This window comes from Phaethon aethereus (genome assembly GCF_964289735.1).
Source record: "Phaethon aethereus genome assembly, chromosome: Z".
Classification (NCBI taxonomy): Eukaryota; Metazoa; Chordata; class Aves; order Phaethontiformes; family Phaethontidae; genus Phaethon; species Phaethon aethereus.
Window position 1 is genome coordinate 47,290,005 of NC_138577.1, and position 18,644 is coordinate 47,308,648.

Consider the following 18,644-nt stretch of genomic DNA (forward strand, 5'->3'; position numbering starts at 1 on the left):
ACTGTTAAATGTCAGGGAAAAAAAAGGTCAGGTATCTGGTACTGCCAAGCACTGCAAGGTCACTCTAATGGGCTCTGTTAACAGAGGAAACGAGAGACCAGGAATTCATCATTGTCTTCTGGGAATAATGACTGGAACAGCAGAATTAAAAGAAGAAAGGACACAACATGCTTTGTATTAGGATTTTCACAGGAAATCCAGAGAGATGCCCTCAGTGTTCTTTCTAATTTCTAGGACCACTGAAAAGAGGAAGAAGATCGCAGGCCAAGGCTCCGAGATCCTTGATTACAGATTTGGGAGAGCGAGGGCAGCTTGTAACTGGTGGACTAAGGCCGTGGGAAGGAAGCACAGGGCTGTCCCAGGCTGCAGCTCTGCCCCTGGTCTGCAGGATCAGCCAGCTCACCGAGCCGCCGCTGCCGGCACCCAGCCCAGGTGCTGGGAAGCGGCCGAGGCAGAAAGAGCCTCCAGCAACCAAAAATACAAGGGTATGGGAGACCAAGCGAGACAAAGAGTATGAGGGGGATCCGCCAAATGGGCTGAAAGGGAGATAGGAACAAATATACCATAGAAATAAAAGAACAAAGTTTAAAATGAGGGAGAGTTACACATCACTAGGCTCCTCTAAATAGTGCACTTGTGATTCCAGAATGAAGAAATCCCAGTGTACATGTTCTTCCCTAGAAGACTTCTGCCACCTCTACCAGCTCCTCAGGATGCTCCTACCTTGTTGAGAAATAAGAAGGGTAGTTCAGACTGTAAGGAGCTGCAGCTTACCTGCAACGGGTATCTGCAATATTTAATACACATTAACTGATGCAGCAGATAGGCATGCCCATGTAGATAAAATTGTGTGAGCAAAATGTTTCTTTTACCGGTTTCACACCAGGCTGAGGGGAAAAGAAGTGCTAAAAATCCAGAGCTGTGACCACACCAGAGTGCTCAGCAGTGAAGTATGTTAGTAGTTCCCTAGAAGAAAAACACTCGGTTTAGGCACAGTCACTGCATTACTCACATCTTCGGCCTCTCTATTAACACCACAAATGAAAGCGTGAAGTGTGGAGGTGGCTCACACACCGGATAATGCCAGGACTAATGTTTATCTTCCCATAGGCCAACTGGCCTGAAATCCTGGAGCTGAGGTTAATGCATGCATACATGGAGCCACAACATATCTCCACACAAGAATGCATAGGGGAATCTTTCTTGTAGCACTGACAAGAACATTTACATTTCTTTCAGGTTCTGTAGTTTTGATCTACTTTTTTTTTTTCACCTGAATGTTATTTTATGTCTGATCTTCATCTGTACAGTTCATTTCTGAACTCCTGGGATTTAGGTCTATTGTCTGCAGTATTTAGGTTATGGTCAAAAGGCTGCATTTTGAATCAAGATTCATTCAATTTCCCAGGAACTGCAAAATACTCTGCACCCAGATGAGGATGGACAAATATCTTTGAGGCTTTTTGATATCTATAGCATTTTTTGCCTGGTAAGGTTATGAGCTTTTAAGTTAGCACTAGCTTTGTCTTTGCAATAGTATCTATGTTGCCATATATCAAAATCAGTAACTTAAGTTTAAAAAGGCTCTACTGGCTTATGTAATTTTACATGATATTGAATGTAATACTCAAGATAGTAATTCAACCCCTGCATTTTGTTTTACAAAAGTCAGTATGTTTTTATTGCCCTATAGAGAACTTCAAGAGTTTAATCTATGTTCTGCTTTTTCAGGCCAATACCATCTAACTGCAGTGACTTCAAGAACTCGTTATGTTCCATTTTTAACAAATGCATGCACTAATACCAATGACAGCACAGAAAATGAAATAAGTATAGATTTATGGCTAGCCGGTCTTGTTCTGCTTGGTCATAGTGATGATTCACTCCTCCTCTCCTTGTTCTCCTCTCTGTGCAATACTTGACACTGTAATAGATTATTTTTTCATAGGGAAACTTAATGAAAACATTTTCTCTCGCACAGAAGTTTCAGGGCCAAATGGAAGCAATAGCTTGACCAAAAGTTATAAGCCCAAGGATTCACACTGCAGTTATTCTTCTACACAGCATTGTCCTCCTGTGTTCCTACGTAAGAGCAAATGCCAGCACCACCTTCTTTGCGTCTGCCTGCCAAAGCAGAGGGTAAGGAAGCCTCGCTGCATCGGTCTCACAGCTTTTCTTGCTCGGGGGGCCTGGTTTGGAGCCAAGTCTCTGTTCCCTAATCCTGCTGCACACGGTAGGGAGGGAGGAAGCGGAGCTGGGTGAGACGTGTGTAGACCCGAGGTTCCCTCCTCCAACCCGAGGAGACGGCAGTCAGCATAAGCGATCTGCTTACTGTCAGGCACCGAAGGAATTTACTTCCTCCTGAGCCGCCTCCCTCCCAGCAGCGGGGCACCGTGCCCCGGCGAGCGCGCCCAGGGAGGCCAGCCACTCTGCAAGCACTGTAACTCCTTCAACCCTCTCTTTTTCCTGGGAGCCCGCATTTGGGCAGGAATGCTTTAAGTGATGCTTCCTTATGTTCCGTGCGATGGCAAAACTGAGCCTTTTCGGTATTAAAACTGCACAATTGTCGGAAAACTGAGTGGGTGCTAATGCCTGTAGTACAGGCACCTAGCACAAAGCAGTTCCTGCCACGGAGAGCTCTGTGCGAGAGGAGCCGATCCTTCCCCCGTGACTCACGCCCAAGCTGGTGGGACCACTCCCGTGGTCCTTCTCTCCGCTGCAGTGAAGAGTGGAAGGGCAGGCCCCACGCTAGCAGTGGTTTTTACACAAACAAGTCACAGAGAAACGAAGATCGTGGTTCACGGAGGTTGCTGCGATACCTGCCTCACGTCGACTCGCTGTCATTCGTGGGAGTGGAATCCCTGAATGTCCGGTAGGATTTCCTTCCGCAGCCTGCTGGCAGATGCACCTCCAGCACTTACACTGCAGTGTCTATTAAAACCCACCGATCTAATAATGTGTTCATGTGCTGACCCCTAAACAGTACCCAGCGCTGCAGTACTGTAGCTACACCATGTAATCCATGTGGATTATATTGCGGATTTGGAGTTAAAAATAAGGACGAGGGTCCCATTTCTCTTCTCCTTTCTACTGGGGCAAAGCTGCCACAAATCCCCCCCCCGACAGCGGCGGTGCTGGGTAAGTGCACCACCGTAATGGAATTCAGGTTTTGGATTACCTTGTGGTCCCAGAGGAATGACAGGTACGTAAGGCAGTCTAAGATAACTTTTAGTCATCCAACAAATGGTGCTTCCTGACCCTTAGGGTCTACTTCCAGTCCCAATAGCTCAAAAAACAGCATTTACGGGAAATTCCTGTGGAGTTTAATAGGGAATGACAAGCTTTCTATAGAATGCTTCTTTCTATAGAATGCTTCTTTCTATAGGATCCAGCGAGTGCAGCAACAGGGATGTGATTCTCCATTCAAACCTATTAGCCGCCAAATTTCTATGCAATTTTACTGATTTCTTCCCTGTTCAATTCAGTAAGGATTTTCCATAGAAAAAACTTGCACCTTTACTGCAGCCTACACAGATACAATGCAGAGGAAATCTGTATTGTTTAACAGGAGGTAAAATTGCTACTTTTCTTTTCTGTTATATACAAGGTGGGAAGTCTCTGCTGCATAAATTCCAAGTATTTGATACGCAACAAAAATCAGTTCATACTAAACACAGGTTGTTTCAAAAAATTATCATTGTAAGTTAGGCTGAACTAACAGCAAACTAAAAGTACTCGACTGTATTCACAGAGGTCTCTCCAACAAGCATCAGCCTTAGAAGAACACAGAGGGTAGATCTATGCCTGCCATAAAATTATTGCTTAGGGTAGAGTAAACAGCACGGGTGAATTTAGCTTACGGTGATTAATATTAAAAAAAAAAAAGCAACTATGAAAAAACAGTGTGAAATTACTGTCCAAACACGTAGGAAGGGCGTGTTAATTTTAAGCTCCACTAGCAACACAAAGGGGTAGAAGAAGCTGACACCCCGCTGCCGCTGGCGGCAGTGGCAAGGCTCCAGCTCACTTCGGAGGGGCCGTGGCTCCTGCCAGAGGGTCCGCCAGCAGGAGAACTGGTACTGTGGTTGTCAGAACAAGAATAACAAATAAATATTAGAAGCAGATGCCAGGCCAAAATGGCGTATGAGATTGCCCCTGTTCTTCATGCAGGAAGAGCTCTGAAACCAATTTTCCGTTCTTCAGTGTCATGAAAATATAATTCAGTTGCTCTCCATCCAGATACATGTGTTGCAGTTTCTGTGAACAGTAATTATGTGGTAGAAGCTTCGTCTGCCGGACAGTCGTTTGATTGCAAATTCATAATTTATAGGCTAGACACTTGAGGAGAGAAGCAAAAACTGGTCTCAAATTTCTGAGCATCGCTGCTCCTTACAGATGGTTCTGCCAGCCAGACCGCCACATCTCATATTGAGGCTGCCCTAAGAAGACTTCCCTCTTTCTTTTTCCCTCTCTTCTCATGTCAGGACACCCAACACAGGCTAAGGTTTGTTTGCAATCTTGTTTGACAGCAAAGATGAAGAAGCAGGTGCTGCAGAGCTGTCTAAGGTCAACACTGACCACAGATTCCCACAAGCAACAGAGGTCCCCAGCCAGCTTCCCAAAATGGTCCAAAGGTGAGCGATGCCTGGCAATCTAATCTCCTATACATGCATGCTAAGTACGGTGAAAGTATGGGATATCAGTATTTCAGCACCTTCCAGCCTGGTAGGTGCTTCTAAATTGAGTTTTAAACCAAACAGCATCCTCCTCCTATCTGCATGTTAAAGGGAAAAGCACTTAGGATCCCATCTCTGTTTACCCTTGTCTTCTGTCAAAATGAGTCTCTGGTTCTCTTTTGTTCCTTCTGTTTCTTGTTTTAATTTTGAGTTTGGTTGGTTTGTGTTTTGTACAAACTAGCCATACAGAGAGAAATTGCTTTGTTTGATTCAATGTCTCTTGCTGTAGGCATGCTGCCTTTCTTCACTAAATTTGTAATTTGACTATCGATGTTATTGATGTTCCCAGAGGTTTTTGTGCATGGAGCTCGGGGTATCTCACAGCAGCAGAGAACTCTTTGGCAAGTTCTATGTCAGAAAAAAGGTGTGAAAATAATCATTTTAATATCATATGAAAAGCCTGCAGATATTGTAAAATACATGATCAATATAATGAAAAAATGTAATTATGCCTGCTGTAGAGGTAAAATAGTGTAAACACGAGTGTGTAATTGAAATTAACATCGTGTTTGAGCAGAAAAACAGCAAATGTGATTACCATAGTGCAAGCGTTAGGAAAAGGGGGTGGGATGAAGTCTAAAAGAACGAAATGAAGGTGTCTCGAGGGGAAACAGAGGAGCAGATCCTGGGGGTGGGCTAATCCTTGGCTCATCTAGTTAGTAACTCATAATTCTCATTTAAACCCTCATTTAAAGAGGGAAAGAAGCTCAGAACTGGTCGCTATTCCTTGTACCAGCAGCTTGTCTCCAGCAGACTGAAGCTGGTGATCCCAGGGGTTTGGCAGGTGAGGCTGGATTCGTCTGGCTCGTGGATTTCTTTTTTGTCCTGCTGACAAAAGGCCTTTACTTCTTCCTGTGGGCACTGCTCCTTCATTTAATGTCACTGCGGAGCTTAAACCTTTCTCATGCAGAAAATGTCGAAGATTGCCTCCCCAAGCACCTCCTCACCATGCCAAGCCGCTGCAGTTCCCGCAGTGATAGGCTGCTGGCAGAGTGTCCTGTAATGGCCATCAAAACTTACTTCAGTGGCTTTAAGTGAAAGTAGTTGTCTTCATGAATTCTTTATCTATACGGAATAGAAAACACTGCAGGTCGAATCCAGACCTGTTACCTCTGCTTAAATCTGGAGGAACAGTTTAAGAGCTGTAAATGGAATGTAAATTGTAAGTGGGCTGTAGACTGAACATCAAGAACACCACAAGGTTTTGTTACTGTGATTTCACGCCAAGTAAATAAAGCTAACACGACAATACCTTATTTCATTTAGGAGAAATGTCTGTGGGCCACAAACACTTGTTTTTCATGCTTACAAACATTTCAGTAATAATACAAATGAATAAAATGCAAGCAAAGAGGAGAGAAGGTTTGCTAAAATTCTTGTTTCTGCTTTTGTGATACTTTTGTATTGAACAGTATTTAAAAAAAAAATCTGTTCTTTGTTGCCATAGCAATAGATTCCCAGGGTGAAATTATATCATACTGCCTTTCTTCTAGGTTTCTGCAATGTGCAATCACCACCCACTCTCCTTCATTACCATCAATAATCAGCAGACCCTCCCCACCCCCAGCCTCTATTCATCTCCATGTTTTGGGGTGGAGGATGTATTAGTTATTGTTGTGACAGGTGGAAGAGAAGCCAAGTGAATTCTCAGCGTTGCGTGCTGTCTGAAGCGTCTCCGGTCCGGTCCCCTCCATCGACGCCTGTGAGCGCCCGTCCGTCTGCAGTCCCGTTCCTCTTCTGCACTCGTACCGGCTGCCGGTGTCAGCTCTACCACACCGCTCTGTGGTCTCTGCGAGGGGTGGGAGCAAGCACCTACGCTAGCCTGGCATTGCCAAAGCAGTGTCAAGTTTGACGTAGAACCCTGATCCCCTGAGCTAAAATGCTACTGCCTTAACTCAATGTGCCACCTCACCCTCGCACCACCACAACTTCAGAACGAACACCTCCGTAGCAGATCGACTGGCCTAGCAGAGCTTGCAGAACGCACACCACGGTCTGAAAGCTAGAACACAACCTAATGTAATTTAACTGGCTTGTACCAGCAAAAAAAAAAAATCCTGGCCTCCATGTAATTATTCTGAATATACAGCTACCACTCTCTCGCCAAGTATCTAGCCCTGTGTTAGCTGTATGGGTATTTCACCAAGGCTGGATTCCCACATGCTTCTTTAACACTAAATCCCCCAAATCAAAGCAAGTGGTTAAGTTAGACAGTTAATTCATGTTAATCACTGACCTTGTTTAAGTTACCCTGGTCCCGTTGCTTCAGAGGATCGAGCCAATTTATTATATTGATTTACACTAGCTGAAGAACTAGCCCTGGATAGCTTTCTGACATTTAATGTTACTGAACATTGTTCATTTTATTTGAAATAGAGGCTGGTGTTCTCTAGTGTTTCTTCATGTTCTCACTACTTAGAAAAATCAATGCAACTGCAGATTTACCAAGAGCATGGAAGGGAAGCATGAGCTTCCTCCTCCTCCTCCAGCCCCAGGCCTTTTCCATTAGCTTCCATCTGCTTTTGCTCCAGAGTCAGAGGTCCTGGTCATGCAGTTGAGCCACCAACGCACCCACCTGCCTCGCTCGGTGCCTCTCCCCTTCAGCAACATTCACCAGGTTTTCAATAGTAATTTCTAGTTTTTAATCTGAATTTCTTGGTATGTCTTTGTTGTTCTTTCACACATTCTGACTAGATTTTTCTCTCAGTGGCCAGCTTGTAAAATATTTTTGTGTTCTAAATATTGGTATTCTTTTGCAGAACAAAAATTGTTTTTGTAATAAAAAGAAAAAATTCTACTTGGCTAAGTAGAATGTACTGTAAAAAAAAAAAAAAGTGCTTTGCACAATATTATGCATTAGGTCTTTGCAACAGCGTGATAGCTGAAAGTCAGAAGAAAAAAAGGGCTGCATGCCAGAACTATTTCTCCTTGCCTGTCAGTTGAATTAGCTACCTAATATGATTTCAGGTACAAGACACATCATTGTTAATGCATGCCTTTGTTAATTCAGGGACAAGATGTTTTGAATGCTTACTGCCCATTTAGTAATTCTTTATGGATAGAGTAGTATCTATTTAAGCAATATGCATGTAAATAACGTATCATTTTTGTAATGTGATTATGAATGAATCATGGTGCTACTTTTATGCTGAGAATACTAAGATGGCATTCTGTATTTTAATGGTGGACAAACCCATGCTACTCCCTATGTCCTGAAGTCAGGAGAACACTCTGGATTTGAAAAGCAGTCCCTTTATTTAAGCACATAAGCAAGAATTTCACCCTTCGTTCCGCAGGGTGCTGCATGCTCAGATGCTCACCCGGCAGAGTGATCACAAACTCTCCAGCCTGTACCTATGCGAGCAGTGGTTTACTGCACCAGATTCACAGTTCACAGTGCTATGTCCGGCATCTAGACCTCCAGATCTGCTTTGCTGAATCTTGGCTACGGATTCCTGCAATAATTTTCCATCCTAATAGGCGACTGTGACAATCGTTAAGAAAAAATATATTGGTTTTGGCAATGACAGCAGTAACACCACTGATGAGCCTCTAGAGTATTTGGAGAAGGAAGGTCCCTGACTCAGGATGTAAAATCCTACTGGGACAGTTGAGTATGTAGGTACACAGCAGCTGCTCTTCCTTTGAAAATCGCACAGAAAGAAAATAATCACCAAAACACAGAACAAATGATCTATCCATCCTAGTAGCTGAACTCATTAAGTAACTTGTTCGGCTTTATCTGTGATACAATAATAAATCAATTAAAGGGATACAATACTAAATGAATTAAAGGATGCTGGGAGGGATTAATTCAGCTGAGGAAAATGGATTCTACCCCCCTTTTAACACACTCTGCATTGTACAATATGGGAGGTGCTCGCTGCTGGCCCTCCACACCACAGCTGCATCCTGCCTTGCTTTGGAAATTATTATTTTGGCCCAGTGCCCTTCCTACACCTTGTTTACTCCCAGCAAAGATGTGCTGTCAGGGAAACTGTCATGACTTAGATAGACTAGACATGGGGAAAAATTTCTTTACTGAGGGAGTGGTCAAACATTGGAACAGGCTGCCCAGGGAGGTGGTGGAGTCACTATCACTGGAAGTGTTCAAATAATGTATGGACATGGCAATTCAGGACATGGTTTCACGGGCATGGTGGTGTTGCATTGATGGTTGGACTTGATGATCTTAAAGGTCTTTTCCAACCTTAATGATTCTGTGTGATTCTGTCTGTGACTCCCTGATCCTCAGCAGGCTATTGTAGCCATCCATAGCAAGGTGGAACACACTTGGGTTGCATTACGTTGAGTTAACAATGCAACTAGTGGAAATAAAGGGGATAGGGAGGGAGAGAGAACCAAAGTTCAGCAGGCAGCGGCTGGGCAGCCCAACCATTACTCTTCATGCCAAGTGAAGATAGAGATCAGAAACTGACATTTCATCAGGACAGATTTCTTCTATGCCACAGGGAACTTCAACTGACCGGATTACAGTACTTGAACAATATACAGTACCTCTTAATCACCCAGCCAAGATTAGGTATCACTTATACCACAGAAGTCTCTTGTACTTTTTTCCATAACCTTTTGCTTGGCGAATCCATCAGTCTGCAAAAGCTCATGCTCCTACCTAGCTGTCCGCATGGCACGCACACAAAAGTACTCTGCAGGATCAGTGTGTGTCATGGGCAGTACCTGGGCAAAGGAATCACTGACCGCAAACTTCAAATTTCTCCTTTTAGAAACTATAGCACAAAGGTTTCATCGCCTGCTGTACGTGTAGGCAAGATAGGCAGATGGAATGTATGGGCATGAAACATGCCAAACATGATTACTCTCATCTCCCAAACACCTAGATGACAACTCCATGCAGACATATTTGTTGTAGATCCATGCTTAGGGATGTTTTGCTTTTGGAAATGCCCAAATACACTGAGCAAATGTTGCAAAACAGTCAAACAGACTTTTTTTATATGCTAATGATTTCACACATAGGCATTCACCAACAGCTGGAGAGTGCTACTCTCTTAACACTCCTGTAGCTAGCCAGGGTGCCAGGCAGCTGATAAGTTCATCCCATCCCATGATTTTCAAACTGCTGCCCTTTGCTCCCCAGTATTTTGAGGAACCTGTATCATGTGCTAATGCAACAAAAGAAATCTCCCACACTTTTACTTTTAAATATCACCTGCTGCATCTGTTCTTGTTCTGGTCAAGTCTTGCATTATGAGCTATCCTCCTACAAAAATTGTGATAGGCACATGCAAGCACCAGTGTGAAGACAGAGTTTTGGATCAGCACAGTGTACCGATTACGAAGATTCCCTTGGTAAATGTTCTTTCAGAACAGAAGACGCAGTAACACCAGCTGTAGTAACGAAGTATTTAATGTGGACTCCACAGCAGTATATCTGTCATGCCAGACCTACTGCGACAGGAGAAATCTGGGGCAGCAGTTAGAAGCATTAATGACTTTACAGCCAGATTTTCACAGTGCATCCTCAAAGGGAACACCATCACGTAGGTGTCTTGGCTCATGGGAGCTGACAGAGGCAGTCTTAGGGACTAACCGGAATAAGCAGTTACGCATTAGGATAGCATGTTTTTTCAGTCATCATCACTCACTTCAAGTGCAAGTCAGACTAATTCTACAGACACTCTGCATGTACAGTTTAGTCACGTTTAGCTAAAAAGAAAAATTACTTCCAGCAATTAAATACACATCCATGGTTTTGGGGTCAAACCCCATAGCCAGCCTGCACTTCCAATGCCTCATCTGTAAAATGATTACTTTAAATACTACTCAGCATTTATTTCTAAGGATAAGGCTATGACCACCGTATTATCGTACTATGCCAAAGGAATTTGAACCCACAAGTGGCTTTGCCAGGCAGCGAGCCAAGCCCAAGTGTCAGCAAGCACATTTCCCTTCTAACAGCTGACATCGGCAGGAAAGTGGTGTGAGAGGTTTGGCTGACTACAGCACCAAAAGATACCGCCACAGGCACTGTCCCGGCGACCTCCTCTGCCCTCCGCCTGGCTTTCTGCAAAGCTGGTTCTCATCCCCTGCAAGTGCAGTGAGTGCCTGTTCAGCATCTACAAGCATAATTACTTAACAACCCTCACTGCTACAGAGGTGTAGCAAAGGATAATTAAAGCAACCGATGTTTGCAAATCATTTGAGGAGTGTTGAATTAAAGTCTTTATATAAATTTAATTACGCTTGTTAAGTTTTTTCTTTTATATATATATATATTCCTTTTTTTTTTGTTTGTCTCATAGACCCTCCCTTAGAAAAAGAAAAAAGAAGAAATAGACATAAAGACAGGACAGCAAGTGCTACCTCATCCTGTCATCCATTACCTCTGGAAGCTTACTGATCCAAGTAAACATGTTTTCATGGTATCATATATTACTGATAGGTCTGCTGAACTTTTACATTTCAAAGCTGAGCGGCAGGAATTCTAGTGCACATTGTGCAAGAAGCTGATGCAAAGCCCATCGTATTATGATAGTAAATGTTACAAATTATTATTATTAAATATGCTGTGCTTGTTTTGGTTGTGATAGCGTTAATTTTCTTCACAGTAGCTAGCATGAGGCTATGTTTTGGATTTGTGCTGGAAACAGTGTTGATAACACAGGGGTGTTTTCGGTATTGCTCAGCAGTGCTGACACACAGTCAAGGACTTCTCTGCTCCTCACTCCACCCCTCCAGCAAGGAGGCTGGGGGTGCACACGAAGGTGGGAGGGGACACAGCTGGGACAGCTGACCCCAACTGACCAGAGGGATATTCCATACCATATGATGTCATGCTCAGCATACAAGGCTGGGGGACGAAGGAGGAAGAGGGGGGACATTTGGAGCGATGGTGTTGTCTTCCTAAGTAACCACTACGCATGATGGAGCCCTGCTTCCCTGGAGATGGCTGAACCCCTGCCTGCCCATGGGAGGTGGTGAATAGATTCCTTGTGTTGCTTTTCTTGTGTGTGCGGCTTTTGCTTCACCTGTTAAACTGTCTTTATCTCAACCCATGAGTTTCCTTGCCTTTACTCCTCCAATTCTCTCTGCCGTCCCACTGGGGGCGGGGGGAGTGAGGCTGTGTGGTGCTTAGTTGCTGGCTGGGGTTAAACCACGACACATGCATATCACAATACTGAGATGCGAGGCAAGTTCAAGGTTTATAGCACAATATACTGTACAAATAAGGCCTTCAATTTCCCTGTAAAATTCTTGAAGTAGTTTGAGAATTACCAAGGACTTCCAGCAAGTGCTTTCTTGATGTCTTCTTTCAAATGTAGGTTTGGAGTATTTGGTTTGACTGAAGAAAATTTACCAAACATGCTGTTACATATTTGATTGGGTTTGTTTTTGTAGGAAATCAAACTCTTTGAGTCCAGAACTAAAAACCCAAAAGTCAAAGGACTTTCTCATGCTACTTTAGAATATATATTTTGTCTCATGGAATATGTAATACTATATGCAACATAAACATATATTATACTATGAAAAGTCATATTTTAACTAAATGTAACAAGTTACACATCTACCTTACTGAAATTACATGTTAACAAAGTCTTTGTCACAATGTTTTGACTTGGACTAAAACTTCTTTTCAGAAACAAATAGTTCTGCCAAAAATTTAATCATTTGCAGTTTGTTTTCTATTAAATTAATACACAATAACACAAAGAACAAATCTACCTAGGAAAATAGTTATAGGAAATCTAAGTCAAAGAAGGGTAATTGCTATTTTCTTCTGATTGTAGTTGGTGGTTTTTCTTAGACCTTTTGTCAGAGGCTTTCATAATCTTAATTCAGCGTCAAGGGAAGACCTATCCATCGTAGGTGTGGGTCTTCCTTTTTTCATCAACAGCTGGACTTTTCCAGTGGAGAAGAGCTGCCCTGCGAGGGCATTGTCACGGAAGGAATGGCACACGGCTCTGTAACCCAAACTCCAAAAGTGCCCATGACTCTGGGTTTGGGCTTTGATTCAGGGAGATGTTGAAACATACGCATTTAAGCCCTCAGGTGGTTCAGATGATCTGCAATTTGCGGGTCCAAGTCAGGCATTCAATGAATTGCCTTGCCAAAGAGAGGCTTCGTTGGGGTATGTACGGGATATGGACCCCTTATGAATAAACACATGAATTAGCAGATTCTAGATTAATTGTAACTCTCTTGTGAAATTAAACACTTTTTTTTTTTTAACTGAGAAACTGACATGAATACCTAGAGAATATGAGAGGCACTGATCTTTCTGTGGGGCTTTCAGAAGAGTAATGCCGATAATTTTCTATGAACTTGACTCCTATGTGCCTTCCAAAAACACCACAATTAATGAATTTTAGCAATTCTTAACAAAAGCGTTTTGTTTATTGATTGAAATGCTAAGAAATTATTTTTCCAGCCTGCAAAATTTACTCCGCACCACTTAGTTGAGTCTAGTTACAGTGCTAAAAGTATTGCCCTGTGAAGCTACAAATTCTGCCTTCTTTGTCAGCAGCTTCAGTCATTTGTGAAAGGAATCAATGGATTCAGTCTGCTTTCTGAGGGATGTGAGCCCTAATCAAAGTCACTGGTATATCAGGAGCTCCTTTTGCAGGAAAAATGCTTTGGATTTACCAAAACTGAGCGGCTCTCTGACACTAACAGTCACCCTCCCATTCTGGTGCCATCACTGCTATCTCGGATGGAAGAGCAACTTTCAGGGGCAGTAACTAGATTGCCTTGTGAGATATTAAAATAGGTATGAAAAACCTATGAATCAGCACAGAGAACATCAGACAGAACCCAGGAAATGGCTTTTACAGTAATATAAAAAATAAATGCTTAAAAAGAAAACTATACAGAGAAGAAATAATAGCCAGCCTAAGTAATTTATGTTCTTTGCCATAATTAGTCTTACATTATTAGGATAGACATCTACTGGGATGACAGAAACAAATCAGATGGTGATCTCAAAAACATTTATCCTGAAACAATGCACTTAATATGACTTCTTCTCTGTTAACTTTATGTAGAAATGGCTGTGTAGATTCAGTAGCAAAGTGTCTGAAGAGTGCTATAAATCACTTGAATTGCAGAAATAATGTAGCTTTCCTTTCACTTAACACTGTTTGGGGATACAGACGCTTTCTGCAAATTTTAATTCTGTGTGCTATTTATTAAGAAACAGAACACTTGTTTTTCTACATAGCAAAATATACATTAACCAGTTGATGTAGTAAGCTGGCAGGCACAAATCACCCCTTTGAAAACACATTTGTTGTTATTAATCTTGCTCCTGATCAGTATCACTCCCAATTTACAACAGTCTAAGTAAGGGGTTAATCTCACTTTATTATTTCTGTTATGTTACCATAAACAAAAAATACACATTGCCTTCATGGAACCATGAAATCATGGATATTTTGCTACTGAGTTTATCAGAGTTGGATTTCATCCAATGTGCTATTAATCCTGTAAGCGTAAACCACAATCACAATTGCTGAATTACATTTGACCAATTTAAAATTATTTTTCCCATTTACCACGTGTGCAATTCAGTATCATTCTCATGGAAGTGGATGAGCATTTTGAAACCATAGCAATGGGGCTGGGTTTTCACGTAGATTAAGTGTTCCCAGACTGCAAGCTGTGTGCCACCAGCAATAGGCAAGCCCTTTCAAAGTGGACTGCACCAAACACAACTGGCCGACTGTTTCTCTGAAGAAACAGAAATGGTGCTTCAGCTGGCAAATGCCTCCTGTTGTGCCTGTGTATACCACGGCAGAGACCTGCTGTCGTGGCTGTCTTCACGCAGGTCTCTTCCTGATGCACACAACACGGTGACACGTGATGTTGCTTCTGCCCACAGAGTGTTCAAACATGACTCTCCGGTCCTCTAGAGACCTTTCATGAACAACAAAATTCAGGCACCCTAGACCTAGATGGGCAGGCAACAGGAGCAAGATGAAATGTGAAATTAATTTCCTTCAAATGAAAGGGAAAGGGGAAATACTTTAATTCATTTTTCTGTTGATCCCGTGCATGTCGGTAATTATCTCAGTCATGGTGTATTGATTCCAGTGTGCGCCTGCTCTTACTTGAATGAATAGCAAAATTTCAGTTGCTTCAGTTGAAGCAGGGCTGGGTCATAAAAAGTAGTATTGTTTGAGTAGAAACTGCAATGCAAAACACATACACGAGCTACAACAAATGTTATTCCTGTATGAGCTCAGGCCCATGACAAAAAAATCCTGAAACAAAGAAGTGAGAAACATCTGAAGATCAAGCAAGGTTAGAGTGCTTCAAATTTCATGGGCTGGCTCCGGTGATTGTTCTCATTTCCAGCAAAGGAAGAAGCTCTGAAACCAAAATGAACTTTTGAACCTCTACACAAGTGATTGTTGAGAACCTTGAGCTGTGCTGAAAATGCAACAGCCTGAAATGTGTGAGTCATGACTTTGAAAACCTGTTAGATAACTACATAGAAGATGAGCTGAAGACAAGGCAGAGCATCATACTCCTGCCTGTCAGGCAATGATTCAAACAGCGAGGGGTGCGTAGTTCGAACACAACTCAGCCTGAGGAGATGCCACCATGCTTTGAAGATGGCTTTACGTAACTTCACATCCACTCAACTGCCCTCTCTCCATTTTTACAGATGACATCCGTGGAGGCACAAAAATTTTTGACGCTTGCCAGGGTCACGCCGTCACTCAGAAAACTCCAGGGCTTCCGTACTTGCCGCCCCGTGCCTGCAGAAGGCCAGGCTCCCTCAAGTCTTAACCAAGTAAGTGTAAAATCGTATGACTGCACTGAACTGTTTTTCACCTTTGATGAGCCATTCTCCTCCGGAGAGATCTGAAGAGATCAGATGGAAGTGAAAAGACGTTCAGTTATCCGACACCATGTCCTCGCTCAGGGCTGAACACCACGGGCGGGAGGAAAACACAGCAACTAGGAAAAAAACCTCCCTTCCAAAACGTAACCGAGGGGCCAAAGCTCCAACCTGGCACGGCACCAACACACGACGGATCACACCACGAGCCGGGATAACACGTGCCGAGCGCAAGGTGCAGCGCTCTGCGAGCGAGTTCCCTGTCTTCTGCGTCAAAAAACCCACCCCATGCCCCATGCTCATCCCTCTCGCTGCCTGGGGGACAAAAGCGCACCCGCCGGCCGTCCCCTCAGAGCGTCGCTGCCCCCGCGCCCGCCCGCCGCGCCCGGCACGGCTCGCCGCGCCGGGGCCGAGCCCGCCGGCGGGGCGGCAGCAGGCCCGCCGCACGCGCCGCCGCTGCTGACGGGGCCGCGGGGCGGCGGTGGCCGCGGCACAGGGCGCTTTGCCGCCGGCGGGCAGGACGGTGCCCTGGGTGACGCCGCCCCGCTCTCTCCTGCGAGGACCCCTTTCCGGAGCGGTGGGCCAGAGGAGGGCAAGAGGCCGCCGGCCCCTCGGCTGCCCCTCTCCCCACCCCGACGCGCTTCACCCTGTCCGCGGCGGGGGCGCGGCCGCCGAGCGGGGCGGGGGGGGGGGCGGGAAGGTGCGGCCGGCGGGAGCGCACACAATGGCCACGCGGGGCGGGGGCGCGCCGCCTCGGGCTGCCCCCGCCGCCGGGCCGGGCCAGCCGGGGGCGGGGCAGGGCGCACCTGGCCGTAGCGGCCGGCGGCGCCGGGGCAGCGGCGGGCAGGCCGCGGCGAGGGGCGGGGGCGGCTTCCCATTGGCCGGGCGGCGGAGCCGCGCGCGGCGGCGTCGCGCGGTGCCTGCGCGCCGGCCGGGAGCGGCCGAGGCGCTGTCGCCGCCTGACGGGTGGCGCGGAGCGGCCGGGGCGCCGCGGCGGCGGAGGGCGAGAGGCGAGAGAGGGAGCGGGCGGGCGGTGGGGGCGGGGACCGGCAAGCCCCTGCTCGGCGACGGGGAGGGGATCCCCCCCCTCGCCCGGGGTCAGGTGCGGGGATGCCCGGGGGCTCCCGCCACGGCCGCACGTCCCGGTCGACTGGGCAACGGAAACACGGAGGAATGCGGCGGGCGGGCGGCGGGGGCGCTGGCGCGGCCGCCGCTGCAGGGGAAGGGGTGGGGGCGAGGGGGCGCCGCTTTCTTCCCCCGACGCCCGGGCGGGTCCGGGGAGGTGCCCTCCGGCCCGCGGGCGCCGCTTCCGCGGCGGGCGGGGCGGGCGGGGGGCGGCCCCGGCGCCGGGAAAGACGCCGCTCGGCCGCGGCGGCGGGCGTTCACTTTCGCGCTCCTCCGCAGGGCGCGCAGCCGGTGGCGGGGCGGCCCCGGCGGCTCCGGGGCGCTGGTGATGAGGCCGCCGAGCAGGGGCTGAAGCCGGCGGCGGCGAGGCGACCACCATGACGGTGTTCCGGCAGGAGAACCTGGAGGAGCACTACGAGACGGGCGAGGACCTCGGCAGGTGGGTGCGGGTCGGCGGCGGGGAGCAGGGACAGGGGCAACTCCTGCCGCTGGAGGTGCCCCCGCGTTGTCCTTCCACGCCCTCCGAGGCACCCGGGGACGGGAAAGGGGAGTTGGATATTGAATTACGGCGTGTTTGCCTGCCTTTTTTTTTTTTTTTTTTTTTTAATACGGGTGTGATGGGCAGTTCGGATTTTGGGCGGTTCCCTCCTCAGCGTTCTGCCCCCCTGGGTGTCCTGCGGCGGTGAAATGGCACCGCTCGCCGCCCTTCGCCGGGCGGGTGGCTAGAAACGTGATGGGTTTGTGGGGCAGAAGTTGGCGTTGTGTTGGTAGCGATGGACTCCCTCGTATTGCTCGCGTTGGTTTTGCTTTAATAACGCGATTGAGGAAGTGAGAGGAGCTCCGTAACCGTGCTGGCGGCGGTCGTGCGGCGGGGAAGATGGCTTTCTAGGCATCCCTGTTGGAGCTGGAAGTCAGGTCAGGCGATGTCTGGCAGAGCCCTGCAGATGCAGCGCTGCCTGCTTGAACCTTGGTTCCGGCAGGCCGTGTCGTGATCTCCTCCGAGCTCAAGCTGTTCGTCATGCCTTGTTTTTTTGCAATGCTTTCCGTGTTTTGAAACTGTTAGTTTAACACTGAATTGTGTTACGTGCGAGTCCTTTTCCTCTTCCTTCCCCCTTCTTTAAGGGGGAGTCGGATGGCATTTTAGCACACCAGTATGGCAGAATCCTTTTCTAGTGTTCATTTGGGCGATTTCAGAGCTTGGGGTCAGTATTAATTACCATGGGGCAGTGTATGTGGGGCAGATGATCCCGTGTCTGCTCGTGTGTACCCTTCCAGTGAAGGGGTCAGTAATAGCAAACAGGCAAGAACTTGGGAACGCAACACTTTTTTCCTACAAAAAAAAAAACAACCCAATGAACAACCAGCCAAACAAAAAACCTCCACACTCTGAGAAGGTTCATTGAACTGTGTATAAAATAAACTTCACCCCGGTTATGCACAAACTTGTTGCCATGACTTCTACCGGTACATGATGAATGCGTACTTTTATTTTCACATAGTGTTCTGGGTTGACTTTTTCATATATGTAGAATGACAGGTTGTGGTGAACAGCGAAGTCGTATTAATTTACTGAATATCTTCTTAGAAAGACATGGTGTCATGCTAAACCATAAGTTTAGGTTGTGTGGTCTAAATACTTTGGACACATAAAATTGTTTGATTTGATATCCGTTCTTTTTGGCAAGAACACATAAAATGTTCTGAAATTAAAGTTTAGTTTTCTGGACTCCTAAAAACAAAACTATGCTTCTGCTTACAGACACTGATACGTGATTTACTTTCTGGTAAGGACACACAGATCTAGAGATTATCGTGTTTTCTTAAGGTGCTTCAGGGAGCAGGCAATGTCTGTAGGCTAGCTTAGAAAGTGTTAATGTTTTTGTAACCTTTCTTCTATCTATTTTAAAGAGAAAGTGTCAACGCAATATTTGGTCCCCTATACATATTTATGAAGA

At 46.0% G+C, this 18,644-nt stretch overlaps 1 protein-coding gene across 1 annotated transcript in view; it reads left to right on the forward strand.

Annotated features, from left to right (window-relative positions):
- Positions 1–16,968: 16,968 nt before the first annotated feature.
- Positions 16,969–18,644, forward strand: part of DAPK1 (death associated protein kinase 1) — a 93,233-nt gene continuing 91,557 nt past the window's right edge. Inside the window, exon 1 of the mRNA XM_082013647.1 lies at positions 16,969–17,128. Within this exon, the coding sequence (XP_081869773.1) occupies positions 17,067–17,128 (62 nt within the window). The 5' untranslated portion in view covers positions 16,969–17,066. The remainder of the gene's footprint in view (positions 17,129–18,644) is intronic.